The 27756-nt window shown below is 35.8% G+C and overlaps 2 protein-coding genes across 8 annotated transcripts; both read left to right on the top strand.

The window, feature by feature from the left end:
* Positions 1–1521: 1521 nt before the first annotated feature.
* On the top strand, positions 1522–15273 carry LOC130739576 (mediator of RNA polymerase II transcription subunit 25). Of its 4 annotated transcripts, none has more exons than XM_057591905.1 (15): positions 1522–1913; positions 3117–3147; positions 3699–3762; positions 4375–4505; positions 5884–6093; positions 6218–6283; positions 7766–7973; positions 10120–10187; positions 10297–11145; positions 11856–11909; positions 12112–12140; positions 12938–13006; positions 13087–13171; positions 14240–14326; positions 14418–15273. In XM_057591905.1, the coding sequence occupies exons 1-15, from the start codon at positions 1813–1815 to the stop codon at positions 14901–14903; spliced, it is 2538 nt and encodes an 845-aa protein (XP_057447888.1). In that variant the 5' UTR covers positions 1522–1812; the 3' UTR covers positions 14904–15273. The 4 variants fall into 4 exon arrangements, with proteins under 4 accessions (XP_057447888.1, XP_057447887.1, XP_057447886.1 ...); XM_057591904.1 differs by having other exon boundaries at positions 14415–15273; XM_057591903.1 differs by having other exon boundaries at positions 14240–14332.
* A 2075-nt stretch (positions 15274–17348) lies between these two features.
* LOC130739578 (uncharacterized) lies at positions 17349–19302 on the top strand. 4 transcript variants are annotated; one of them, XR_009019895.1, is made up of 4 exons: positions 17349–17544; positions 18011–18038; positions 18147–18206; positions 18561–19302. XR_009019895.1 is itself a non-coding variant. In XM_057591908.1 (3 exons), the coding sequence occupies exon 3, from the start codon at positions 18589–18591 to the stop codon at positions 19192–19194; it is 606 nt and encodes a 201-aa protein (XP_057447891.1). In that variant the 5' UTR covers positions 17381–17544; positions 18011–18038; positions 18561–18588; the 3' UTR covers positions 19195–19302. The 4 variants fall into 4 exon arrangements, 3 of the variants coding, with proteins under 3 accessions (XP_057447891.1, XP_057447890.1, XP_057447892.1); XM_057591908.1 differs by lacking the exon at positions 18147–18206 and having other exon boundaries at positions 17381–17544; XM_057591907.1 differs by lacking the exons at positions 18011–18038; positions 18147–18206 and having other exon boundaries at positions 17382–17544.
* The last annotated feature ends 8454 nt before the right edge of the window (positions 19303–27756 follow it).

Here is a 27756-nt window from a genome sequence, read left to right as displayed (position 1 = left end):
TTTTTTTATAAAAAAAATTGTACCACTGTTAACCTATATCGATAATGAGTTTGTCTGCAATTAAAATATAAAAACAACATATATGAAATTTCCCAGTGTAGGAGAAAAATTATACTCTTGAAAAAAGAAAGTTAAAAATTAAAAGTTCATGTAAAAAGACAATTCATTTTACATCAAACACATGAGAAACCAATTTGAAATACATCAAATCATAAACATTCTTGTAACAATTAATTTTCACATGGATCATCCCAAGATGTTGCAAATAAACATTTGAAGTGGTTTCTTGTGGGGCTCGAGTAGTGGTGGTGGGAGGGAAGAAGGAAGATGGTCACATGGTGATCATGTGTTTTTATGTTGTATTAATCACATTTATTAAGTTAATAAGATACAATTAACTGGGTTTAAAAAAACTACAATTAACCTAATTAATTGACATTTATTATAATTTGTCTTTGATAATGGTATGGGCTAACCCGGGCTAAGTATATAGTCTCCACATCAGTTAATGAACTTGCCACATCATTAAAGAGGTGACACATAGGTGAACATAGTTTTCGATTTGAAGAGTACATTGACAAAAGAATCCGACGTTTACAAATTAAAAATATCAGGATTCGAATCGTTTGTTTTGAATATTAGGGAGTCAAATCACATTTTTTTCTCCTTAGGGAGACAAATCACATGGTTTTTTTGTTGGTACAAAGCTGCTAAAAGAAAACAAAAACAAACCCCTAATGCCTCATAAAATGAGTACCATGGTAGTCATCCGCCAACAAAGGGATGACAGTCAAAGGGGGACTCTCTGAGGGACTAAACCGGCCGGAACCAAAAGCACCCTCCTTCGCAAGCAAATCAGCCACAACATTTCCCTCACATAGAATATGCTCAAACTTCACATTCCAACCTCTACCCAAGAGCTTATGGATCATGTCCACCACCGCCGCATACACATGGAACCGACCACAAGCACTCCGCACAAGGGTAAGAACCAGTTGAGAATCTGAAAAAACCAATACTCGTCGGACACCGCGCTCCCAACAAAGACGTAAACCCAGGAAAATTGCCAAGAGCTCCGCTCTCAGAATTTCTAAAAACCCAAGGAACGCTGAGAAGCCAAACTACCACCTTCCAGCCGCATCACAAACCACACCACGAGCATCGGAGCGCCCCGGATTGCCAAGAGATGACCTATAGGTGTTCAAAGCCACCCACCCATCAGGCGGGGCACGCCACGATTCCCAACGAGGAGCAAACTGGGAATGTTGAGACTCCACGCTCTCCCGCAACACCTTCTCAACTGCCGCTGCATGATGGAGACCATTTGCCAAGGCTCACAAACATTGTCTAAAATAAACTTGCACAATGAAAGAATAAAAAAATCAGGTTGGAAAATCAATTTGGGGGAACCGACTTACTAAAATGTTAAGAAAAAAAACTTCATAAACAAAAATTTGACTTTCGAATTCTGAAAAAAAAAACATTACAGTATTTGAGTAAAGAACATTGCTAAATTATCAGAAAAAAGTCAAAGACCAAAACCAAACACTTCCCGTGGTGGCCACTCCACTGGCCAAGCCACCGTCACCACCACCACCACCACCACCACCACCACCACCACCAAACACCGTAACACATATACGATGATGATTCAGTCAAAATGGTAACCCCCTTCCAAATTGAATGCACTTTCCTTTTCCTCAACTTTCCATCTTTACAATCAATATATATATAAATCATCCCTCAATTTCCTCCCATATATAAACAACGCTTCGTCATTCATTCCTCACAACCAAAACCCTAAAAATCACCATGGCTGCGGAGAAACAGCTCATCGTCGCCGTCGAATGCACCGCTGCTATGGGTCCCTATTGGAGCACCATTCTCACGGATTACCTTGAGAAGATCATCAGGTTCTTTTCTTCTCTTTTTATCTTTATCTACCCACTTCCCCTTTTCTTCAATTCAATCAAAATCAAATCAGGGCTTTTCTTCTCTGTTTTTTTAGGAGATTGAGGTTTTGTTGCTGTACCTGGACTGTTGTTCATTTGGTTGATTGTTGTTGATTAGGTAGAAAAACGAAAAATGGTGTTTGTGATTTGGGGATTTTGAAGGTTGTGCTGGGTTTTGTTATGTTATGGTACTGGGAGGTAGGTGGGTTTGGTTTTTTGTGATTGGTGAAGTGAATCAGTTGGCTTTGGCTTCGGTGTTATTCTTAGCGTTGTCACATTTCCATAGCTGTTGGTGGTGATGAAGTTGGATGAGAGTTTAGCCCTTTGTATGATATACAGATTTTAGAAGCAAAAATTTGTATTTGCTTTTTGTCGTACTAGTAGTGGCTGTGATCATGATGCTGGTTGTGGTGGTAGTGGCTGTGTTTTTATTGTTTTGGGTAATATATTTATTGTATAGTAGATATTTACTCTTCCTACTAGATTTAAGTCTTGATATAACAAGCGTTTAGTGGTTTTCCTGTTTGGCTATAAAGTTCTATTACATTTTTAGCTTATCACGATTGAGAAGGGAGGCTCTCTTGCTGATGTCTTTATCTGGGTTATATAATCAATTAATCATGAGAGCTCCACTCAGGCAAGCTGCCAATCATTTGTAGGATCCTCGAGCAACTCCTTTTCTTACATTGTTTTTCATTCAAGTTGCTAGAGCCTAGAAGTGCAATACTCTCAATTTCTCTCAATTTTGGGATAAAGGAGTGAGAATGGGTATGTATGTTGCTGCTTCTGGCTCTGGCATTGGATTAGATTGCTGTTTTAAAACATATAGGGATGGGGGATGGGAGGTTGCCCAATTCTTAGGTTAGGGCATTCTGTAAGCCTTAGCTAGGGGTTACAGTGGTAGAGGTAGTTATAGATGACCTACCAATGAAGAATCACCCTCTGGAACTTAACATGGCTAGTCTGTTACTTACCAGCTTAAGACTTTGGCACTTAATGGAAGCCATACATGGGAATTGCTAAAATGTTCATAGGTGTCATTTTTTTTCTATGTAGATTTTAATTTTCTCATGTTATTGCATCTTTCAATTTATTTTAAAGGTTATATATTATCATATAGATGATATGGTGCACATGTTTTAACCTATGGTTGTATTTGTACAGGTCTTTTGCTGGAAACGAGTCAACTGGGCAGGTAACATTTTGCTTTGATCTGATGAAAGTTTCAGTCTTTCAAAAAATTGAAAGAAATTAGGCTCTGACGTGTCACTTACACATTCCTAATCTTGTAGTTTTGTATCATATTTGGTGCTTATGTTTAGTTATTTATATGGACTTCAGATAAAAGTATTGTCTTTTCCAATGGCCTGCAAACATGAATAGCTATTTAAGCCTAAAATATCTCTTGATGTGATGAAATGCTATTATATATGTTATCCCTCAAACTTCCATTCTCAAAATATCTTTTTCATTACTTGATTTTGTTTCTAGATTTTTTTCAAAGTTCTGAATTTAATCTACAAGGAATTCATTGTTGGCTGACATTGTGTCTAATACTTACATATTGGGGCGATATGCACATATATCTACCATATTAAGTAGGTTTTTAATACTTGCAAGATTTTGATGTGGCACTGTTAATATGCACATATATCTACCATATTGTAGATGTGGTTTCTTTCTATCTTGCCTAATGATGGTCTTAGGGTTCATCTATTAATTTCACTTTTTCCTTTTATTTTGCAGAAGCCTTCTGCTTCCAACGTTGAGTTTGCCCTAGTCACCTATAATACTCATGGATGTTATTCTGGTAAAGTTTTGCTTGTTCCCGTACTATGTGAACCATGGCTGTTTAAGAACAGTTCATCCAGTAATTTTTATGAAACATTAGAACTTATATTGTTGCAGCTAATCTGTGCCAGTTCATTTATTTTTAATTTACATCTGATTTGCATTTTCAAATAGACTCTTACCTACTAAAAAGGAGAAAAATGAGAAATGAAACATAGTTTGTAAATATAAATTTCAGAAAATTGAGTTTTTTTCCCACTTTAATCACCATTTATTGAGAACATAAGGGCCTGATTGTTCTGCGAAAATCTTTTGTTGTCACTTCCTTTTCTCACTTACAATTGCAAACGTGCCATCTTATTTTTGTTATTTTCTATTTCAAATATTTGCATAGGGTGCAGTGAAAAAAAGTTGTTTTTCACTACTCTCTAAACGTAAAGTGAACATAAGGTGGCTTTTTTTTTATAATTAAAAGTTAAAACAAGAAATAAAATAAAAACATTTTCTCAAGCCATACACGTCGCAGTCTCTTGGATACTATGATGCTTGAACTGTCTAGTTTCTTTTACATATACGTGCAATTGACTAATCAACTGAGTATATCTACTTAGTCAAGTATTATTTAATGCAGGTTTCCTTGTGCAACGGACTGGCTGGACAAGAGAACCAGATGTTTTCTTCTCGTGGCTTTCAGGTGTACCCTTTTCTGGTGGTGGTTTTAATGATGGTGCAATTGCTGAAGGGCTTTCTGAAGCTCTGATGGTATGCATGCTATGCACAATCTACATTAGTTTTCAGTTTGCATGTATTCTTCCAATTCTCATGTGATATATGTTTGATCCTGATTATTCCTTTATATTGTCTCCTTTTACTCCATCTCTCTAACCAAATATGTGTATAGATGTTTTTCTCTCCTAATGTGTCTTGGACTTGGATTTATATATTTTGATTGAAATATTTGTATGTAATAGATGAATGTGAGTTAACATTTGAAGCATATAGGACAAGGTCTAGATCAAAGTTGTCAAGCTTGACCAATCATAAATAGTGTGTTGGATTATGTGTTCAAAGGATTGTCTTGCTACCCAATGGGTGCCGATCGCAGCGGTAAAAAGTGGTTGTTTGAATCCCTATGTCGAAAGTTGGATTCTTAGGAGCTTCACTCTTGGGGAGACCTTTGACCTTCACCACACCCGGGTTGGAATTGCGAGAGCAATTTAGAAGACAAAAAAAGAAATTCTTGCTAGTATTCCTCTTAGGCTAAACTATGCTATGAAAGTTGAGTTAATGAACCTCTTAGAATTTTGGTTAGACCTAACTCTACCCTCAAAACTAACTTAAAGGTGATGATTGCACTACCCTTTATATGGACTATCTTGGTCATATCACATATGTCTAGTCAATGTGAGACTTTAACACACCCTCAGGCCTAGGGACATCTGGAGCGTGGAAGGGTGGCCCATATTCCGATGGTCTCCAAGAAACATATCTAGGATAAGCTCTGATACCATCTTAGAATTTGAGTTAGACCTAAGTCTACCCTTAAAGCAGCTTAGAGGTGAGCCCTTAATATGGACTATCTCGTTCACTTCTCTAGTCAATGTGGGACCCTAACAGTACCATGTCCAGGAGTTGAATTGATTTGTTCATATTGGTTCAGTTGGACTGATTTAGCTTATTGATTCATATAATTTGAGCTAACATGTTGATTGCTGTTATAAGCTCTAATTGATGTTTAATTGCCTTAATTAATAATTACCTTTCAGACTGAAATTTTGTTCTTTAATGCTACTATTTTCTTAAGCTACTTTGTGCTTTTCTTTCCAATTATGGACGGTCTAGTTCATTCAGTGGATATATTCATTTCTTTTATTTCCTTTCTTTGTCCCTAGTCCCTACTCAAGTAATCAGTACACCAAGACCCAGACCTCCATAAACTTATTTTGGACAAAACCTTTTCATTCTTTATCCCAGATGCACTTTTTTAGCAGATTGTCGTTATTAATATCAGTGTTTACGCCCTTCATTGTCCATGTTCTATTATAAACGATTCCGCATATTTAAAATTGTAAACTTTATGGGGATATATTTGGCTGCAAGATGGATTTTAATTCTCATTCCCCAATGTCGGTATGCTCAGATGTTCCCAAATTCTCAAAGTGGAAGCCCGAATCAGCAGAATGTGGATATTCATAAGCATTGTATCCTTGTAGCAGCAAGCAATCCTTATCCATTGCAGACACCAGTCTATGTTCCGCGACCACAGAGCCTAGAGAAGAGTGAAACCATTGATTCAGACCCAGGGAACCGTTTATATGATGCTGAAGCTGTCGCTAAAGCATTTCCTCAGGTACTCTGTTTTGTTCATCTGATTTTATGTTTCTAACGGCACTATTTTATTTTGAAGTGCTTTGAGCTTAGTAGTTTTCTAAGCCTGTTAACTTATGGTTAATGGAATGTGATATTCGTTGCAGTTTTCTATTTCTCTGTCAGTCATCTGCCCTAAACAACTTCCCAAAGTTAAAGCCATCTACAATGCGGTAAGGGTGGCTTATCATTCTTTTCTACTGAAAATGTTAATATGTATTATTTGTTAATTTTTAAATGGATGGCATATGAAACATACTACGCACTAGCTGACTGCTTATAAAAAACAAAAAACGCACTAGCTGACTGAATTAACTAATAGGGTCTTTTCAAAAAAAAAAACAACAACTAATAGGGTGCTTGATAAATAAAACTCTGAATTTGAGCATGGACAATTCTGCACTGAGTTGAGTTTGAAAAATTTACGCTATAAACTTTTAATCTTTGAAATAGTTTTCATTTTTTCATTTTTAAAGTTGTATATGTTTGCCAAAGGAATAATATAAATTGTTGGTCTATGATTAACAAAATAATTTTTCGTTTGATACCTTCAGACAAGGAAATGAAACAATTGCTGCTTAAAAGTTAAAAAATTTAAGTACCACTTATATAAGCTATAAGTTTTTAGCACCTTTTCATTTGAATTCTGTGTTGGTTGATTCCTAAGAAGCATTGACGTTGACACAGAAACTAAATGTGGCATGGCCATCAACACCAACATTGTCAGACTAAGACCTAAAATTCAAGTTTTCACCTGCTTTATAAAGTGTTCTTTCATGTCTGACATGATGCATCCAATATTCCAATATATGTCTAAACAGAAACACTCCATTTCTTTATGTGTCTGCATAACTACTTTTAATTTTGAGTTTGAGCACTGAAATTGATTGTTTTATAGGTCTTTAGGTCAAATTTGTGCTTTGAATTTTCTTTTATGGTGTTGATCATACGGGTATAAAACTGAATTAGTAGATGATGTGTAGTTTGCTGATTACTTGAGTTTGAATTTTACATTTTGTCCTTTTCCATACTTTTGAACTAAGAAGGTCCAATGAAACTGTTAGAAAACTTGAAATTATAGAGAAAAATTAATCGAGAAAAAAGGAATACACAATTAAGAATATTTTATTGATATGGAGTGTAATAATGCCATACAAGGGTAGCAGATGGGGGGTTTTGGGCGTTGATTTGGTTTTAGGGGGGCTTTGAGGGTTGTTGGTTCGTGCTTTGGGTTTTTGCCTTTGACTTTGGGGGTGGTTGTTGCTCTTTTGGGGGTGTTTTACCTCTGGTGCTGCAGGTTTTTGATCCCATTTGAGGAGGGTTGTATATCATTGACATTATCCTCAACAATATAATTTTTGCTTTCAAAAAAAAATGCCATACAAAATAGTGAAAATACTGACCCAATGGCCTTCTTCAAATTAACATTTATTACATGTACTAACATACTTAGCATAGTATTACTATTCAAACTTACAGTAAAAGTACTAAAATTAAATTATGAAATAAAACAGGAAACGTATTGGATAGGAAATATATTCAAAGATGCATTATTGTTGTTATGAGTTATTTTATGGATATTATTAGAGAAACAAACTATTTTTTCTGCTATTGAGTATTTTCATGGTCTTGATTATATCCTTTTGGATTTGTAGGGAAAACGAACTAGTAGAGCAGCTGATCCACCAGTTGATGTTAAAACTACTCATTTCCTTGTTTTAATATCAGAAGCTTTCAGGGAGGCCTCCAGTGCTTTGAGTCGTTCTGGGATCACAAGCTTGCCTTCAAATCAAAGTCCTGTTAAAGTAGATGCAGTTTCTGTTACACCAGTTACAGGGGCACCCCCAACTTCTTTGCCATCAGGTCGTGTAGGCATTCAGCATTTACATCACTTATTGAATACAAATATTCAATGATAGTCATGTACTTCTGTCTGCATGATTTATTTATACTTGTTTATTTTTTCTCTATGTGCATAATTTTAATTAGCAACTTCCTAGTACATACAGCTGGAATTTTCTTCAGAATATTTATTCTTAAGGAGTAAGGGTAGTATTTATCTGATATGTTCACCATCTGCATTACTTGTTGACATCTTGTAGCTTCTTTAATGATAAACTTGGTTTTGAACGTGCAAGGATACAAATAGTTTAGCAGTGGTTTTTATGCCTGTCAATCAAGTTTGAGTTGCAATAAATGCTTATGGATTAATGCCTTGATCTGACAGAGTCTCGTGATGAATATACATTTTGAACTTGGAGAGCTTTGGTAGTTTGATGAATATTTTCCTCTATTATAATTGTTGAGATATTATTTGATATGTTTTTGATTTACTTTCTATGTTTCTGATTTGGTTTGATTCACATGTATATTTTAGGTAGCTTGTATATTTGCTCAAATTAGGAATTGATTTCAAATCTTTTTCCATTTTTAGGAAATGTCCTTGTATCTATAAAATCCTATGTATACACAATTATTATTAATATTAAGTCAATATATACAGGTTCTATCTCAACTATATAATATGCCTTAATCTATTCTATATTTCTGTTTATCCTATCCTCTTGTGTATCAACGACTCTTTCTTCCTTTGTTCCTGTTGATCTATTTCTGTTTAAAGTATCTGTTATTAGGGAATTGGGATTAATATCTCCTGCTGAGGGGCACATTTAAATAATTAGGATTTTGATTTGGATTATTTAAATAGTTAGCTTATTGGTTAAAAATAGTTTGTAAGTATTTATCGTTTCAATAAATTTTCAATTAGGTCCCTATAGTTTAAAAGTTTTTAATGGAGTCTTTGCTCTTAATTTTTTTTAAAGAGAACCCTACTTGTAATGGCTGTTAAATTTTGGTAAGCTATAGAGACTTATTTAAAAACTCTAAATAAAATGTAGAGACCTATTCAATTGTGTTGTGTCAAATAACTTCCTATATTTTATCTGCTTACAAATATGTTCCTATAATTCAGCTAAAATTGATGGAGTCTTGCTCTTAACAGTTGTTAGGGAGTATTGAAATAGACAAGGATTAGTGATCATAAGGAATTACCTCAGAATAATTGTTAGAAGCGTAATTAGTCTCTATAGTGTGCTGATGTTACAACCAGCGGCTAGCCCATTTTAGTTTAGTTACAATCAAGTAAATAGTTAGTGATTGTTTGAGTCGGTTATAACCAACTCACATGCTTCTGTTTAGAGTGATTTATCAGACTCCTACTGTAAATGTACTCATCAAACAGAAAATCAGCAAGATGAAAATACAATAGCATATTCAGAATACTCTCTCTCTCTCTCTCACTCTCCCTCTCCCTCTCTCTCTCTCTCAATTTTAAAAATGGTCAAGAGCATGTTTGATCCAACCATGACTTCCAATAAAACTGCTTATAATTGCTGCTAGTTCTGCTTGTGTCAAGTCTGCCACTCTCCCTTCGTCCCCCCTAAGGGTAGGGCCCAGGAATTTTGGCGGACACTTGACCATCTTGCTTGACAAGTTGACATCTCCGTTCTGTTTGCTCTTGTCTCCACAGAAATGGTGTTCTGTTTTGTAGGTGTGGAACAGCTAACCAGCTCCGCCCACGTCTCTGCCACTAGAGTAACGTCGGCCACCATATGTGCATAATTTTTCGATAGTCCCCACGGTGAAAAATTGATGGTCATACTTGATATCCAAAGCACTGTCGCTGCTGGTGTCGCATTCCTATCAACCTGTCCTCTTGTTTATGTGCAACATGCATTACAGTGTTGGGCTGTAACTATTACAGTCCAGCTAACTATTTCTCTAACAGCGACTAACAGGCACCTAACATTACTCTGGTTTAGTACTGTCAATATGGACAGTGTTGTCTTGTCTGACTGAAAATACATGGTTGGGTAGCTGTTTTAGAGTACTAGTTTGTCATACTTAGTTAGTCACTGGTCAGCATTTGAGTGCAAATGGGATATTTATTCTTTTGATGTTCTGGTTGACGATTTAACATAGTTAACATGATTTTTGAATGAATTTTCAGTTAATGGATCAATTGCAAGCCGGCAGCCAATATCTGCTGGGAATGTGGCTCCTGCTACTGTAAAAGTGGTAAACTTAAGACCCTTAGACTGCAGTATTAACTTACATTATGGCCTTTAGTTTTAGTTTTTATGATTCAGTTTTCAAATGATCTTGTATTTATATGATAATTCATCAGGAGCCTGTTCCCGTAACTTCCATGGTAGCTGGACCTGCTTTTCCTCATAATTCATCAGTTCCGCGTGCTGCTATTACTGGTCAAGGAATTCCAAGTTTGCAGACATCCTCTCCATCTTCTGCTTCTCAAGATATCATGACAAATACTGAAAATGGTCAGGATACAAAGCCTATGGCGTCAATGTTGCAGCAGCCCTTACGTCCAGTGAATCCTGCACAAGCGAATGTGAACATTTTGAATAATCTCTCTCAAGCACGGCAGGTGATGAACTCTGCTGCCTTAAGTGGTGGAACCTCTATGGGACTTCCATCAATGGGTCAGACTCCTGTTGCCATGCACATGTCAAACATGATATCTAGTGGGATGGCATCTTCTGTACCTGCGGCTCAAAATGTATTTTCATCTGGACCGTCAGGAATAACATCAATAACTAGTTCTGGACCTCTTACTGCTCCGGCACAGGTTGGACAAAACTCAGCTCTTGGTTCATTAACTTCAGCTACTTCTAATTTGTCTTCAAGTTCAAATGTTGGGATTTCACAACCATTGAGTAATCTTCAAGGAGCTGTTAGTATGGGACAACAGGTGCCTGGAATGAGCCAAGGAAACATTTCAGGAACCCAAATGGTGCAAGGTGGGGTTAACATGAACCAAAATGTAATGAATGGCCTTGGTCAATCAGTTGTCTCTTCTGGAAATGGTACAATGATTCCTACTCCAGGAATGTCTCAACAAGTACAATCAGGCGTGCAGCCACTTGTGAATAATGCAGCAGCTAATATGACTTTGCCACAGCAGACATCAGGTGGTATGCAGGCTACACAATCCAAATATCTCAAGGTTTGGGAGGTATGTCTACTTCCTTCTTTAACCTAAATCAAAGCTTAGCCTTCAAATTTTGGTTTTACTTCATTGTCCTAAAGTCTCTTGACACTAACAGATTCTTTAGTATCATCTTAGGTAAAAAAGGCCACTCACCAGTCATCTATTTGTAATTCATTTTGTTTATCCCCAATATGGAACCTGAGCAGTTTTTTCATCATTTAGATTTTATGTAGTAAGATTGATCAAGTGGTATTTATTTCTCCTATTTCTTATTAAGCTTAGATTTGACTATCAATGTACTGAGGTGGACGACAGAGTATAACTGCTAATTTCTTCTCATCAATTTTAAATTTTATTTGATAGGCATTCAATTTGGACAAACTCAAGACTATTAATATAAAGAGCAATACACTGAATAGAAGATATTAATGTTTTGTTCCCATAAAAAAATCAAGGGACGTATAGGAAATTAACCCTTAGCTTAGGGTGCATTATGAGTAATCCCTAATTCATTAGTTCTCCGAATTTGGAAGTACCTTAAATTAGTACTTTTATATCTTCCCATAACTTATTTAAGTGATCTTTTTAAGTCATACAATGTTGAATGTTATATATTTTTTTTCGAAAGCAAAAATGTTATATATTTAGAGGTACTAGAGTGGTGCGAATTTATTGGATTTGTCTAGCATGCTTATGTATTAGTTCTATATGTTCAATAATCGACATTCTTACAGGGAAGCTTATCTGGGCAAAGACAAGGACAGCCAGTATTCATCACCAAGCTGGAAGTATGTTCTCAACTGCGTGATAAAAATAATTTTTTGCTGATTTTAATTTATTTTAGTTCTGCTTTTCATTTGGCCAAGCCTACTGTCATTTCCCTGCATGGCCTTTTCAGTCTAGTTCTCTAATAATGACAATAGATGCAATATTATCACAACTGGTTAGTTCTTTGATGTATGATCCTGATGCATATTTTCTTTTTCGCAGGGTTACAGGAGTGCTTCTGCCCCTGAGACGTAAGTTTAGGAAATCTTACTATCCCTACCGAGAAGCCTAGAGAACATTATGTGATTGAAGCTTATAACACTGTTGTCCAAAAATTATTATTATAGTTAATTTTATTTGCTGCTGAGTTAATGTTGGTCTTTAAACAAGTTTTGTAGTTACTGATTTTTTTCCTTATATGTTTCTGCAATAGGGTTTGAGTTCTTTTTTGATGATTTGCTGGGTACAATTCTTACTACTGGGTAACTTTGTATAGATAAAGAAATATTATTTTATAAGGGGAAAATGCAAGAGGATAAAAGAAACTTCAAAGATGAAGATAACAAACTTTAAAACCCCTAGGGGAACCATTATACATTCTCAGCAATATATGCTGAAATAGTTAACTATTGAGTGATCATTATACTGTTATATAAATTTGTTAGACTCAGAGGTCCTATTCTTATATAGAAAAATGTAGTTACTTGCCCTGGGATGTGGTCGGCACCCCATTGCTGGCTTAGTCGGCCTCTAGCTCAGGTGTTCCAGAGAAGGAGAGGCAGAACTGAATTTCATCTTCACTAAAATTTAGTTATAAAATTTCAGTGCTATCTTTCTTAGTTTTTTTAATTGAATTTCAAATTAATTTCATTAACATCAACACAAAAAAATTGAGGCTTTGCTCCCCAATTTCATAGTATTAGCTGAATCTGTATTGGACTTTTCTAGTTTTGATTTATCTGACTAAATCATCAGAGGCTTTAAATTTGTCTTATAAATTTCTGTGAGTTTTCTAGACTTACTAACACAATACTTCTACTGATCTCAGAATTGCAGCAAACTGGCCCCCTGTAATGCAAATTGTTCGGCTTATATCTCAGGACCACATGAATAACAAGTAAGTCCTTATTTCAACTTTGTCTTGCTAATATGTATTGTGTCTGTGTATCTGTGCTCATATGTGAACTGTGATATCAGGCAATATGTAGGAAAGGCAGATTTCCTTGTTTTTCGAGCAATGAACCCTCATGGGTTTCTCGGTCAACTGCAGGAAAAGAAGCTGGTAATTATTTATAAATTTCTATTTCTTCCTTCTCTTAGATTTCGAGTAGTTTTATTAATCACATCGACAATACTTACCTGAACTCTAATTGCTTGATACCTTCCCTATGCTTCTGCCCCTAAAGAATTATGAAATTCAGGTGTAGTACTGTGAGCATCTCAACTCAACAACTTAATCCAAGCTGGTATTGAATTAATAATAAAACTTGTCACTGTCTCTCATAAAATATTAAGTTGCATGACATTCTCTGCTGTCTTGCAATCGTTCTGCAAGAGACTATTCAAGATTCAATTAACCTAAAGGCTTAAGCTGTTAGAAAAAGATTTGAGAATTGATATTATTTATATCCAACTCTCCCTTGGGGTTATTGAACAGCAATAGGTGTGTCCCTATAATTTTGATGTTTGTTAAGCTTTGGCAAAAACGAGACTAATTTTTTTTGCAGTGTGCAGGGTTTTGTCCACACTCCACAATCTCAATCCTGGTCTAGATAAACTCTCACCTTGGTTCTTAAGTGTGTCTTTCTTGGATATAATGATAGGAACAGGTCCTTTACTCCTTTAATTACTCAGAATGGAGAAAACTCACTTGATTACAGACACAGTAGAAAAACTGAGGGCCTGCAAACCTACTCATGTGTGAAGGCCTTACATTCTCTTAAAAGACTAAACAAGACCTCCCACTCAATCTCACATGCCTTATTTCTCTAATTAAATAAACCCTAACTATCGAATTAAAATTTATTATATTAACCAGCCATCCCCCATCTGACTAGCTATTATTCTATTAACCAACTAGCTAACTAAGGGGTGATGTATCCATAACCAAAAAAAAGTTCACGTTGTCTATCTATTCTAGAAGTAGTTCTTGATTTGTAAATTACATCTTAGAGTTTAAGTACAATTTCAGAAGTCACCAATTAATCTCCTTTGACACATTCATCCAAAGAATTACATATTTTTGTGACAGTCGGGCCATACCTCTTTAGACTTGTGTGGCTGTGGACCATTGATTTCAATTTTTTTCAGGAGATTTTGTGTGGTCATTGAATTTATTATTTAATTTCAGTGTGCAGTTATTCAATTACCATCACAGACATTGTTACTATCTGTTTCTGACAAAGCATGCCGCTTGATTGGGATGCTCTTCCCGGGGGTAACAGTTAATTAACTCTGGAGACTTTTTTTTATACTTTTGTTGATCGACTTTACCATGCCTATTTACTTGGAGTCTTGTATGCCAGCAGGATATGGTTGTTTTTAAGCCACAATTGTCCAGTCAACAACAGCAACAAATGCAACAGCAGCAGCAGATGCAATCGCAACAGCAGCTTCCTCACTTGCAGCAGCAGCAGCTTCCTCACTTGCAGCAACAGCAACTTCCGCAACTGCAGCAGCAGCAGCAACTACAACAGCAACAACAACAACTTACCCAGCTCCAACAACAACAGCAGCAGCAACTTCCACAAGTCCAACAGCAGCAGCTTTCCCAGATGCAGCAGCAACAACTCCCTCAACTTCAGCAACAACAACTCTCGCAGCTGCAGCCGCAGCAACAGCTTCCGCAGTTGCAGCAATTACAGCATCAACAACTTCCTCAACAGCAGCAACAGATGGTTGGGGCAGGAATGGGTCAAGCATATGTTCAAGGTCCTGGGCGGTCACAAATGGTTTCTCAGGGACAGGTATCACAAGGACCAACAAACATTGGTGGAGGGGGCTTCATGAGTTAGCTCAAATTTTTATATGGATTCCTCACAACTAATGCGGGTTATATTTATATTTTGGTTGATAGGTCAAACTCTTAGACTAGCGTAGTATGGTCATATAATTTCCTTAGCCATTTAGCCATTAAAAACATAGGCCATATTTATTAAAAGCATGTTAAAAAGTCATTGGTCTTAGGTACAAAGTCGTGATAAGTACCTAATTTTAGTTTGAACCTGTTTAAGTACCTAATTAAGATAATGCTAGTTCTAGCTCTGGACAACACCAAAGCTTTTTTTAAAACAAAAAGGCCATAAAATATGGAGTTTACGGTTTATGAAATAAGATGAAGTATGCTTGGCATTGGAGACTAGCCTTGCGTATTTATTCATCATATATGATCTAGGAAGTATAAAAATATTTTATTGGTTCCTCAAACAAATTATTTGATTAATGGAGGTTATTTCACCAAAGTTGACAAAGTGAGCATTTGAGCAAATAGTTTATTCAAAAAAAAAATAGTTTATTCAAGTATTTATTTATAAGTATTTGGACACGAGAGTTTATGTGGCAAGCATAAGTCTATTTTTATAAATTTGAGAGACTTATTGACATAAAGTACGGTAAGTTGTGGGGATAGTTGGCTCATCGGGCCCGGGGATCTCCCTTCTAATGCAAAGAGAAACCACTGTCCCCTGGCGATGAACGTGGCATGCCCTAGATGAGATGCAGATTATGAGGACATGGACAAAATCTTTAGATGGTGCCCAGACTCGTGTAGCTTATGGTCTCATTTCGGTGCTGTCCTTCCCCACTTGCAAACCAGATAGTGTTTGATACTTGGTTTCAAGATCTTTTGAAGCACCACAACAACATCCTGGTCATAGCTGTGTTTGGATGTGGGGAACAAATAAAACCTTTTTATGCTTCCCGTAGCAAATGAATGAAATAAATTGTGTGCATGAGAAATATATTTTTTTTTGAAAGAAGAAAATGTGTATATTAACTCGTTAGAATATTGGATTTAGGGGTGGAAATAGGCTAGGCGGTTTGTGGCCTACGGCCTAGCCTACCAAAGGCCGGGCCTAGGCCAGGCTTATTTGCTAAATCGGTCATGCTTATGCTTTTTAAAAAGCCTGATTAGCTAAAAAGGTTAGACTTAGACTAAACAAAAAAACCGATTAGGCATGATAGGCCGGCCTATTTACCTAATTTTTTATAATTTAATAAATATATTATACTAATATATTAATAAATTTAATTGTAATAAAAAAAATTAATAAATTTAATATCACATCTAAAAGTACAAAACTACAAAAAAACTAAATGAGAAGAAATAAGGTGAAAATCTAAATTAAAAACGTTCTCTTCTAAGAAAAACTCCTTTTAGTATTGTTGAGGATAGTTTTTTAACTAGATTCTCCAATTTCAAAATAGAAATTCAATAATAGTTGTGAAGGCTTATAAGTCCGCCGACATATTACCTCGCGACCTATTAGTCTCAAGATATATTAGCCTCTTTAAGATATTATTTTTAGGTAAGTAGGCTTTCGAACAGGCTCGTAGGTCAAGCAAGACCTCCTAGAAGGTCATGTTGAGCCTTAAAATTTGGCCTATGAAAGGCCACATGCTAAGGCTTGGGCCGCGAGTTCCGAGTGTAGGCCAGGCCTAGGCCTCGCAAAACCTAGCCCAACCCATCTCATTTCCACCCCTAATTGGATTGATCAATTTAGTGATTGCTGCATAGAAATAATTTTTTAGCCTTAGGATTTTTGTTTTATAAAACCGTAATTATGATAAATATAGGAAAATAGGCCTAAAAATAATCTTATTAATTATTGTAAATATCAGGGAACTAAAAATAAAATAAAATATTCCCAAAATGCTAGAAAATTCGTGGTTGATTTACTTTGAATTTAAAAGAAGTAAATCTTGAATTAATTTTGGCAAATTCCTTTTAAAAATAAAAGAAGATAGAATATTTTTGAAATTGCAGCTGAAGTTAGTGATGTTTACTTATAGAATGGATAAAAATAGTTTTATTGGATTTATCTCATATTTTGAATAAAAATACATTAGAGTTATATCTTAAAAGATAATGTTTTGAATTTTGAAAAGAGAAATCTTTATAAAATTTCAAAACACATCTGAATTAAATAGATTTTTATTTTAGGAGGGAGAAAATATTTATTTCATAATGTCTAAATTTTTTCCCTTATTATCTTGTAATTTTCAAAATTTGCTAGTGTTATAGGAAAATTGTTGATTTTTGTGATTTAGCTCTTGGAGGGATTGTTTTTTTTAAAAAAAAAAGAGATAAATATTAGAGATAATTATATTATCATACTTTGAATTTCTCTGATTTAAATTTAATTTATATTTAAAATTTAAACTAAAGTCAAGCTTGGATTTAATCACAAAATTAGAAATAAGTGCAATCTTGTGAACAAAACCTGTCTAGTGAAGAGATATGATTAAAAAATAGAAAATTCTATCTCCAAAGAGATGATGAGGCCGAAAATTTGAAGCTTAGGGCTTTGGACTTTTGTTATAAATAGGGGTCTCACACACCCTTGAAGCTACTACCCTCACCCAAAGATTACACTTGAGAAGCATCAAACTCAAATTCCTCTCTTGTTGATCAAGCTTTCCTTCAATCGGGTCAAGGTTAGCTTGATAATCTCTAGGTTATTTTGTAGTCAACCTCTCCTTCTTTTGTAACTTCTTCTTCATCTATTCTTTTTGGAAAACTTCCTTGAATTGATCTCTTAAGCCATAGAAATCATCGTATATATGCTGTCAGTGTCATATTTGGAGGTGATAGAGTGGTGGGAATTTATTGGATTTGTCTAGCATGCTTATGTGTTAGTCCTATATCATATGTTCAGTAACTGAAATTCATACAGGGTAGCCGGTATTTGTCACCAAACTTGAAGTATGTTCTAACTGCGTGATAAAATTTACTTTTTTTTTTACTGATTTTAATTGATTTCAGTTCTGCTTTTCATTTGGGAAGCCAACTGTCATTGTTCCCCAGTCTTTTCAGTCCCATTCTTTAAGAATGGCAATTGATGTAACATTGTCTGGTTATTAGTTCTTTGATGTGTGATCCTGCCCAATTTTTTTTTGGCAGGGTTACTGGAAATCTGAGGCTCTCAGATGTAAGTTTTGTAAATCGATTTATCTCTACCCGAAAGTCTAGAAAATGTTATGTGATTGAAGCTCTGTTGTCCTGAAATTAATATTCTTGTTTTCATTTGCTGTTGTAGGGGATTCAAGCATTCCCACGGCGGCTATAGAGTAGCTATAGCTCTTTTGTATTACTTGTGGTATGAAGCATGTGGTACTTACAACTTTTAGGGTTACAGTTTTTACCTAGTAAAACATTATAAAATCTTTTTAAACTCATACACAATTCCATTAAATCAAATCCTAATCAAAAATAAATCTGAAACAAATTTTTTTGATTTTTTCTCTTTCTAACGAGCCAAAAACCCACCCGCTGTTGAGTTGATTTTGGCCTTTAAACAAGTTTTGTTGTTACTGATTTGACCTTCTTTATTTGTTTCCTCAAATGCAACAACATTGAATGCAATAGCAGAATGTTAATTGCTCTATTATACTTGTTTTGATCGATTAATTTTTTGACAGCATTTTTTATCAATTATACCTTGCTAATGCAGGCAGGAGATCTCTTTGAATCTTTGAGAAATGCAACCACAAGAACAGGAACCGATGCATCTTCCTCAATTGCAAGAGCAGCACCTTCCTCCCTTTCAGCATCCGCTACTACACCAGCAGCGACTTCCTTTCTTGCAGCAACAACAACTTCTGCAGCAGCAACTTATACAACTTATGCAACAACAGCTTACCTGGCTCCAACAACTCCAACAACACCTTACATGGCTCCAACAACAACTGTCTCGGCTTCAAACAAAACAGCTCCAAGAGCCACCGCTCCAACAACAACTCTCCCAGGCCGAACAACAGGTCCAGCAGCTTCAACAACAACTCTTACAACTACAACTCTCCCAGGCTGAACAACAGGTCCAACAGCTTCCACAGGTACAACAACAACAACAACAATTCCAACTACAACAACTACTACAACTCTCGCAGTTAGAACTTACAGAGCTCCAACAGCATCTTTCGCAAATGCAACTAGAACAAACACAGGAGCTCTGGCAACTTACCCAAGCTCAACAACAGCTTCATCAGGAGCAGCCACAGATGGCTGAGTTAAGAACGGGTCAAACCTATGTTGAAGGTCCTGGGCGATCAGAACGAGTTTCTGAGGAAGCAGGATTTTTACCATAAAACTTCTAAATTCCGACTTTAAATGTTATCTATCAATTGAGCCCCATTCACTTCATTGACTATGTAGTTATTATTTGGTGGCCTTTTAAATTAACTCAAACTTTATCATGGACCATTTATACAACTCCTTATTTTAAAAATCATTTTGTATGTAAATTACTAAAATTAGGCATGATAATACTTGGAAGGCTCTATGCACAAAGAAATTTGGGTTTGAGAATGATACGATACAATGTGAAAATAAGTGCGCTAGCTTGCTTCGGCAGTTATATAACTTTTTAGGTGTTTGTATGAGTTTTTTTAAAAATGATTAATTTAAAAAATGTTAAATCTGATTATTTGAAAAGCTAGTAGCTCTAGACAACACCAAAGCTCATACAAAAAAAGGCCATATAAAATGCGGAGTTTTTATTATACGAGTAATGATATATACACACTTTACTTTCTCTTTCATCTCATTTTCACATATTTTTCTTTCTATCTCTCTCTACATTTCCTGTCACATCAATCATCAATATAAATATATATTAGAAAAGAAGAACTTCTATCAGGCTGATTTAGTGACGTGTCATTCTCACGTTAATTCTTAGTGATGTGTCATTCTCATAAAAAAAATTCCATGTGTCATTCTCAGGTTAATTCTCATAAAAAAATACATTTTTAAATTTTAGATTTGATTAGGATTTAAGTTGTTTATTTCATGAATTTATCTTAATTTATCTTATTATTTATTTTTAGAGTATTAATTAATTTTTATGTTATTTTTGTTGAATTTTCGGATTTTTAATTAATTCAGGATTTTATGAGTTTTTATTGTGATTTGCTAGATTTTTGTAGTTTTTATCTATCTTTACTTATTATCTTTTTAAATTTTAGATTTGATTAGGATTTAGGTTGTTTATTTCTTGATTTTATCTTAATTTATCTTAAAATCCTTAATTTAAATAAAAATCCGAAAATTCAATAAAAATAACATAAAATTTAATTAATACTCTAAAAATAAATTTTTTCTTCACCTAAAATTTATTTCTATAACAAATCTTGAAATCGATTTTTTAAAGGTAATTTTTAATCTGTTAAAATTTTTCCACTCGAGTATGCAACTTGCTTCATGTGGTGCTGATAATTGTGTAATGTGATAATTGTGTAAGTGTTTGACATAAATGTTATTGAATAATTAGATTATTTACCTCATCCTCTTTTGATATATTTGTTCCAATGTCCCTTATCTGAATTTTGCAATTGAAACTAATTCATCTTCTGCCCTGGTTTTTTACTTCGAAAAGAAGGAGCTTGCGGTGTCTTCCTGTATAAGTCAAATCTCCATCTCGCGTTTCAAGGTATTCAGTTCTCTACTCTTTCTCTTCTTGCTTTGGATTATCAATATTTATTTGGGTTCTTATTTTCTGTTTTCATTTTATTTCTTTGTTCTTTTCTGGGTAGGAGGAAGAGAATCCTAATGAGAAGAAACTATAGGAACCCAATAATTGACAAGAGAAGAAAGAAGAATCTAAGATCGTGTAAGAGGTCCCTTTAGCCGCCACACCGCTTATTGATGCTGATGTAATGAACCTTTTGTCGACTGCCTTTAATATATCTGCAGTTGAATTTTAGAAGAAAAAAAAAGTTTGTGTGAGTGGTGAGTTTCTGATTCAGGTTCGATATGAGAATTTTTTATAAGCTTTTCTCCCTCTAGATTGTGATTACTTCATTGGTGAGATTCATGCTAGATTGTGGAGACCCCAAGTTACAGGTGCTCGGAGGTGCTTGCTGATTTTCCCTATGACTTCAACTCATATATTTGGTATCAAAGATCTCTTTTATGTTTAATCATTCATTATATTTCTTTTCATGTTGATTATGATGCATGAAGGCTAATTAATTGATATTCCTTCTCTTTTGAGTTAATTTGCTAGCCGAGATAAGATGAGAACGCTTAAATGATGAAATTCAAATCCTTTCTTCACTAGATTTCAGTTTCATTGACAGGTTGAACTTAGTTGTCATTGTTTATGCTTATTTTCTTATAAGTTTTTATTTTCATTTGTGTATCAGGTTTTTCTTCATTGTTATGAGATATTTATGCTTCATTCTATGAGCATGCCTCCTCAATTGCGGTTGCTTTGCATTAAGGAAGTTGAGTCTGGTCAACAGGGCCGGTCCCAACATTTTGGAGGCCCTGGGCAAATAATAAAAATAGACTCCTAACAATATTTTTTAAAGAACATTATCTATTTAAATTGTAAATATCATCAACAACTTCAAAAATGTGACTAACAAAAACAAAACGCCATATCCACTTATCTAGTGAATTAGGTAGAAGATCCCAAGGAAACCTTCACGTTCCAATGCTAATTAAACTCTTAAATATAACCAACAAATATCAAGTTACTTGTGTCTGCAATTCTCTCTTATTAATTGTGAACACCTTCAAAAGAGAAAAGTACAGAACTAGTCTTAAATGCAACTACTTTTTTTTTGGGAAAGCTTAAGATTTTTTTTTTCTGAATAATGTAAAAAAAAAAATATTTATTTAGCAAAAAGGGGTGGGAAAAAATTATTTAGCAAAGTGGAGTAGTTTTTGGAGAAAAGGCCACGGGCGCGGTGCCCCAGTCAAAAAACTGTGGCCAGAAGTCTGAAAAGGCAACGTTTCCCTCTTAGTGTGGTAGAACCCAGATCTCATAAAAAGCTACGGTTTCTAAACTGTTGCCTAAAGATTTTAGGCAACAGTTTAGAAATCGTAGCCTTTGGAAAGTTTTTTTTTGGGCCCCTCTTTTTGGAGGCCTTGGGCTGTGGGTCTGCTTGCACATGCCCAGGGCCGGCCCTGCTGGTCAAGTATTGTGATAATTTTTAAATGCTATCATCATCATTGTCCTTGTATTGGATCTTTGGTCTGCAAACTTTATTTTTCTGGTGAAAGAAAGTTTTGGGAGAATGGGGGATTGATCCCATCTCAAAGTCCAAAGAAAAGTTGTTATGATATTTGTAGTGAGTAGTTTCTTTTAGTTGTAGAATATAGAACTGTGTTTTTGTGTTATAATAACTTTGTTCTTTTCTTCCAAGTTTAGTAGTCGGTGATGCATCATAATATTATGACAATCTAACTATTAAATGGTAGTTTAATGGTGTATATTATTTGACTAGAAAGCAGAGGCGGAGGCATGCATTTTAGAAAGGGGGGACTAAGATATAAAAGGAATATAATTTGTAAGAAAATTTCAATTTTTATCAACTAAAGAATGTGAAAAAAAAAAACATAAACAAAACAAGAATGAAGTAGCAGCCCAACCTAAGAAAAAACTCATTTGTTGAAGGCCAAAACTTAAAGGGGACATTTTACAAACAGTTGGTGTGCATAATTTTTATAACTTTTTTTTACAAGCAAAACACAAGAACCACAAATTTATTCTCATATAATTAGACCGATTAACAAGGTTATTAAAACTGGATCGTTGATCAAATCGGTGAGGGAATTGGTTCACCGTTCATTAGATCAATCGTAGTTGAATTGTGGTCTGACCGGTATAGCCGCTATAAATTAAATATATCATTTAAAAAATTATATAGTAGATTACAAAAATTGATATTAAATAATTACCAAATTTTAACTGAGAAGTTAAATCTATATTTACCTTAAATATCACATATTCAAATTGATTTCAAGTAGTTTTAGAGGATTGTTTAAAAATTAACACAAAAAAATGCTATTAAATGTTTCGTATAAGTTAAAACTATTCTTTTATATTTTTTATTACTATGTTGGAAAGAGGTGCAATTCTAATGTCAAAAAAAGTGCAGCCCAGTAGCTTTCACGTCTAATAAAAAAGGTCCATATGTAACAAAACCCTAATATCTATTTATAATTTCAATTGTTAGTGGATAACACAGAGGTTCAAAAGAATGTCTACTGAATCTGAAAGAGAAACGCAAACAACATAGAGATCACCCATTCCTATCAGCTCAACCTCCCCCCTCCTCCCCTTCTCAAGTCTCACACTGCTTCAATATTTTTTCTTGAGACATTCCTAAAATTCGGGGGTGACTAAGCATGGACAAGTCACCCCTGTGCCTCCGCCACTGCTTGAAAGTGAATTATGTCATGGAAAATCTCTCTTCACTTCCATGTATGTAATTTATGACTTATGCTCCATAAACTAATCTGAATGTAACTTTTAAAATTATGTGTCGTACGACGAATAGAGAACTATTAATATATTCGCATACAAATAATTCCATGTTAAAACTAACATAAAAATTAATTTTAATATCATTTCAGTACTTTATTTAGTTTTTTAAACCAATTTTAGATGTAAATATAATTAACTGTTTGATCATTTGATGATAAAAATATTTGTGCGGAGATTAGAAAATATTAGTACAGATATAATTTATATTTATTTATGTTTAAAGAATTAAAAGTTCATACGAGGGGAACGAGCATAGAGAAATAAGTTTTGATATAATTTATATGCAACATCTGAAAGCCAAAATAAGTCTTAATGATAGTTTATCTTTTTGGCCACTTCATATTTGTTAATTCAGTATATGCTTACAAAGCACTAGAATTGAGTGTCTGAATTTATGTTCTTTAAATATCTACATTTTTATTATGATTGTTCTCACATTTTTAGTATCTTAAATTTTTTATAATTTAAAATATTGATTGATGTTTCAAATACAATAGACAAATTCTCCGTGCAACGCGCGGGTAAAAAACACTAGTCACAAATCATATCATTTATTTCTCTCTCATTCCTACTTAATCTCACAAGGTGGAAGTGGAGATGGTATGTTTACTAAACATTATTTGAGTTAAGGTGAATTAAGCTTAGCATTGGAGTTACTAGCATAGCATATTTATTGATAATATATGACCCAAAAAATAAAGATTTATTTGTTCCGCGTTGAATTATTTGATTAATGAAAGTAGGTAGTTCACTAAAGTTGACCAAGCGATCATTTGAGTAAATACTAAATAGTTTAATTATTTGGAAACAAGTGTTTATGTGGTAAGCTTTTTTTGACTTTGATAAATTTATAGTTATATTAAATTGGATTCCCACAGTTTCAGTAAAATTACAATAATATATATTTTTACATCAGAAAGGTAAATTACACACCGTTCCAGAATTGATCTCTACATTTTGTCATTTTCAATTTTTAACTTATATGTTACTCTTTAAAAAAAAAAACTTATATGTTACTGTTGGCCCAATATTTTGGCCCAAGAAAGAAAAACGCATTCAGCCCAAAACTCTCGAGGAAGTCGAATTCTGACTAAAGAAAGGAAGAGGAAGTTGCACCAAGTTAATGGGGCGGCAAAACTCGACAACAACAATTACTGCTAAACACAGGCACATGTAACACGTGCCACACTGACCAAGTCAAATTCCCCCCACGATGGTCGAAAACATGGCCAGGAAACGGTTGGAGCAGTTGAAGCACACGATCTCCACCACCATGCGCAGAACTTCCGGAGCAAGCATCAGATCGTGGGAGAAACCAGACCCACTAACACGCAGAACACGAAACTCTATAAATAGGAGAATCCAATTCAGAAAGTGGGTTCCCAACTCAAACTCTGAAAAATTCACCAGAAAGCTCTAATGTCCGCATCAATGAGACTCAAGGAGCAAAACGTGATGATGAAGGAGTACGTTGCAGAACCAACACTTTAGTTTCCCCGCATTTCAGTTTGTTGATTTCCAGTTCTTCTGTGCAGTTTGTTTGTCGAAATCTGCAGTTCATGTAGTTTTCATGTTATTTTAGTTTGTTTGACTGTTTTGTAATCGACTCGTATTCAATAAATTCCAGTTTCATCTGAGCTGCTTGTTATTGTCGAAAACACATTCATGTACACACAACACTTTGGCAAAGCGTTTTCTCAAAAGGACCCTGAAATCTAAACTTCCTTTAGTCGAACTAAGAGGATATTTGTTTACCAAAAATCCGTGTAAACAAATTGGCACGCCCAGTGGGACAATTTTTGTGAAAACTAAGTTTTACAGAAGCGTTTTGTGTGTTTTGTTTGCTGCATGCTATTTGGTATTTGCTACTTGCCTTGATTGTGATTTATATGCGCCTGAGAAGTGGTAAGACTATAAGTATGGCAAGCAATCGAGGGAGGACTTCCCCCCAAGGGTCTAACGTGGGCAATCAGGGTAGTCCCGGGGGAAGTAGTGGTAATAATAATGAAGAAGTGTCTACTGGAATGGGGCATGGCACCACTATGTCAACCCAGAATGTAGCAATTTCTGCAGTTGCAGAAATGCCTGTATCTACATCAGTACAGGCACAAATTGTTCCAACAGTTACGAGGGAAAACATGCCTTATGGTATGCCTACGTCTATGATGCAAGGCGTACAAGGCACGTATTCGACGTTCCCTGAAAATGTTCCTCCATTCGGTATACCCCCTTTTGGGGCAAATGGAACAATGCTAAATTTGGGGAGTCGAGTTAGCCCTTCTATTCCTGGATCTAGTTCACAAATTTATTTATCTACAGGTATGAACACTGGTTCACTTCAAGCCATTAGGCAGCAAGTAGATGATAGTAACCATGAAATGGTTAACATGTTATCTCGACAGATAGGTGAGCTAATCAACCCTGTGCTCCAAAATAATAATGCCAATAATCAGCATTTGGCACGACAGATGGATCGTTTGGCGACAGCCCTGGGGGCACCAGTCGAGATCCAATCGGCGCCAGGGATCAACCAAATCTCGTTGCCTAACCATGTCCCTGCCCCTGTGCGCTATCAGGTGCCGCAACACCAAGAGATGAGGGCAAACCCTTTGTACGAGGCAGTGCAGCCGCCATTGCAAAATGTATATATGGTAAACAGGGAAGAACACGCTGATGGTGTGCTAGAAAGAATTCGACACCAGAACGCTGGGGGGCAACAAAATGTTGCTGCTGTGGTGGAGCAACTGTTGAACCAACATGGTTTCAACGTGGGTTTCGCGAATAGACCCCATTTTGTGTCAGCCTTTACAGAGGAGGTTCTCGAATCAGAACTTCCTCGAGGCTGGAAGGTCCCCAAATTCACTAAGTTCTCGGGGGATTCAGGAGAGTCCACTGTAGAACACATAGCCAGGTACCAAATCGAAGCAGGAGACCTAGCCATCAATGAAAATTTAAAAATGAAGTACTTCCCGAGTTCTTTAACCAAGAATGCATTTACCTGGTTCACCACCCTCGCTCCTAGGTCAGTCCATACATGGGCTCAGTTGGAAAGAATTTTCCATGAACAGTTCTTTAGGGGAGAGTGCAAAGTAAGTTTGAAGGATCTGGCTAGTGTTAAAAGAAAGCCAGCAGAGTCTATTGATGATTACCTAAACAGGTTTATGATGCTTAAATCTCGATGTTTCACCCATGTCCCTGAACACGAGCTAGTTGTCTTAGCCGCTGGTGGTCTAGAGTATTCCATTAGAAAGAAAATCGACACTCAGTATATTCGAGATATGTCTTTACTCGCAGATAGAGTGAGGCACATCGAATTACTAAAGGCCGAAAAGTCCGAGGAAAGGGCCAAGACTACTAAGTGGCCAAAGAAGGAGAAGGTAGCGTACATAGACGCGGATTCAGTATGTCAAAATCCATGTGTCTATCGAGAAGTCCCTGCAGACGTCGATTTAAATGATGTCAATCTGGCTGAACTTCAGCCAGGGGATCCTTATGTTTGTAAAGCATTGAAACCACGTGAAAACAAACTTGGGGAGGAAAACCCCAAGAACACGATTCCTGCTGTGAAAACATATACTTTTGATGTGACCAAATGTGATGCAATCTATGATATACTTGTGTCTGATGGTTTGCTTGTGGTCCCTAAAGACCAAAAACTTCCTTCTCCTGAACAAAGGAAGGGGAAGAAATATTACAAATATCACAACTTTTTTGGTCATTGGACCTCACAATGTGTTCGTTTCAGGGATCTTGTGCAGGGGGCATTGGACTCGGGAAGGCTCAAGTATGACGAAAAAGCCAAAAGCCAAATGAAGATTGACTCCGACCCACTGCAGGTAGCTGAAGCCAATTACGTGGAACCTTTCTACATTGGCATGGTTGACATTTCTGAGAAGCTGAATCTGGGCCTGACACTCGAGGAGGCAAAGGAGGAAAACACGGCTGTCGAAGAACCAGACGTCGTGAAAGAGGTGAGCCTAGAGGAGGTTTACCCCAAGGCAGGGGAAACTCTTGTCGAGTTTTTGTCACGAAGCAAAGATAGCGAGAAAGAGGTCATGCTTTGTCCTCGATGTAGTGCCGTTTTCGACAAGTCAGCAGCTAAAGCCTATCAAGATTCTGAGATGAAGAGGCATTACCAGAGCAAAATGCCTGTGTCTAGAAGGTTGAAGTATCCCCACGAGGAGTGGGTTGAGAGGGATCAAGAACTCGATGGCCACAAAGGCCAGAGGTCAAGAATCAAGGACAAGACTTATGTCCCTGATGCTGGTTTGCCAAAGAATCAATGGTTTAGGCCAGCACCCCCAAGACCAAAACCATACCCCAAGTGGCAGAAAATCGACTTAGGCCAGGGGTCATCTTACATCAACAATTCCCG

The sequence above is a fragment of the Lotus japonicus genome, chromosome 2 (assembly GCF_012489685.1).
Source record: "Lotus japonicus ecotype B-129 chromosome 2, LjGifu_v1.2".
Taxonomy (NCBI): Eukaryota; Viridiplantae; Streptophyta; class Magnoliopsida; order Fabales; family Fabaceae; genus Lotus; species Lotus japonicus.
This window is presented reverse-complemented; position numbering and strand designations above follow the sequence as displayed.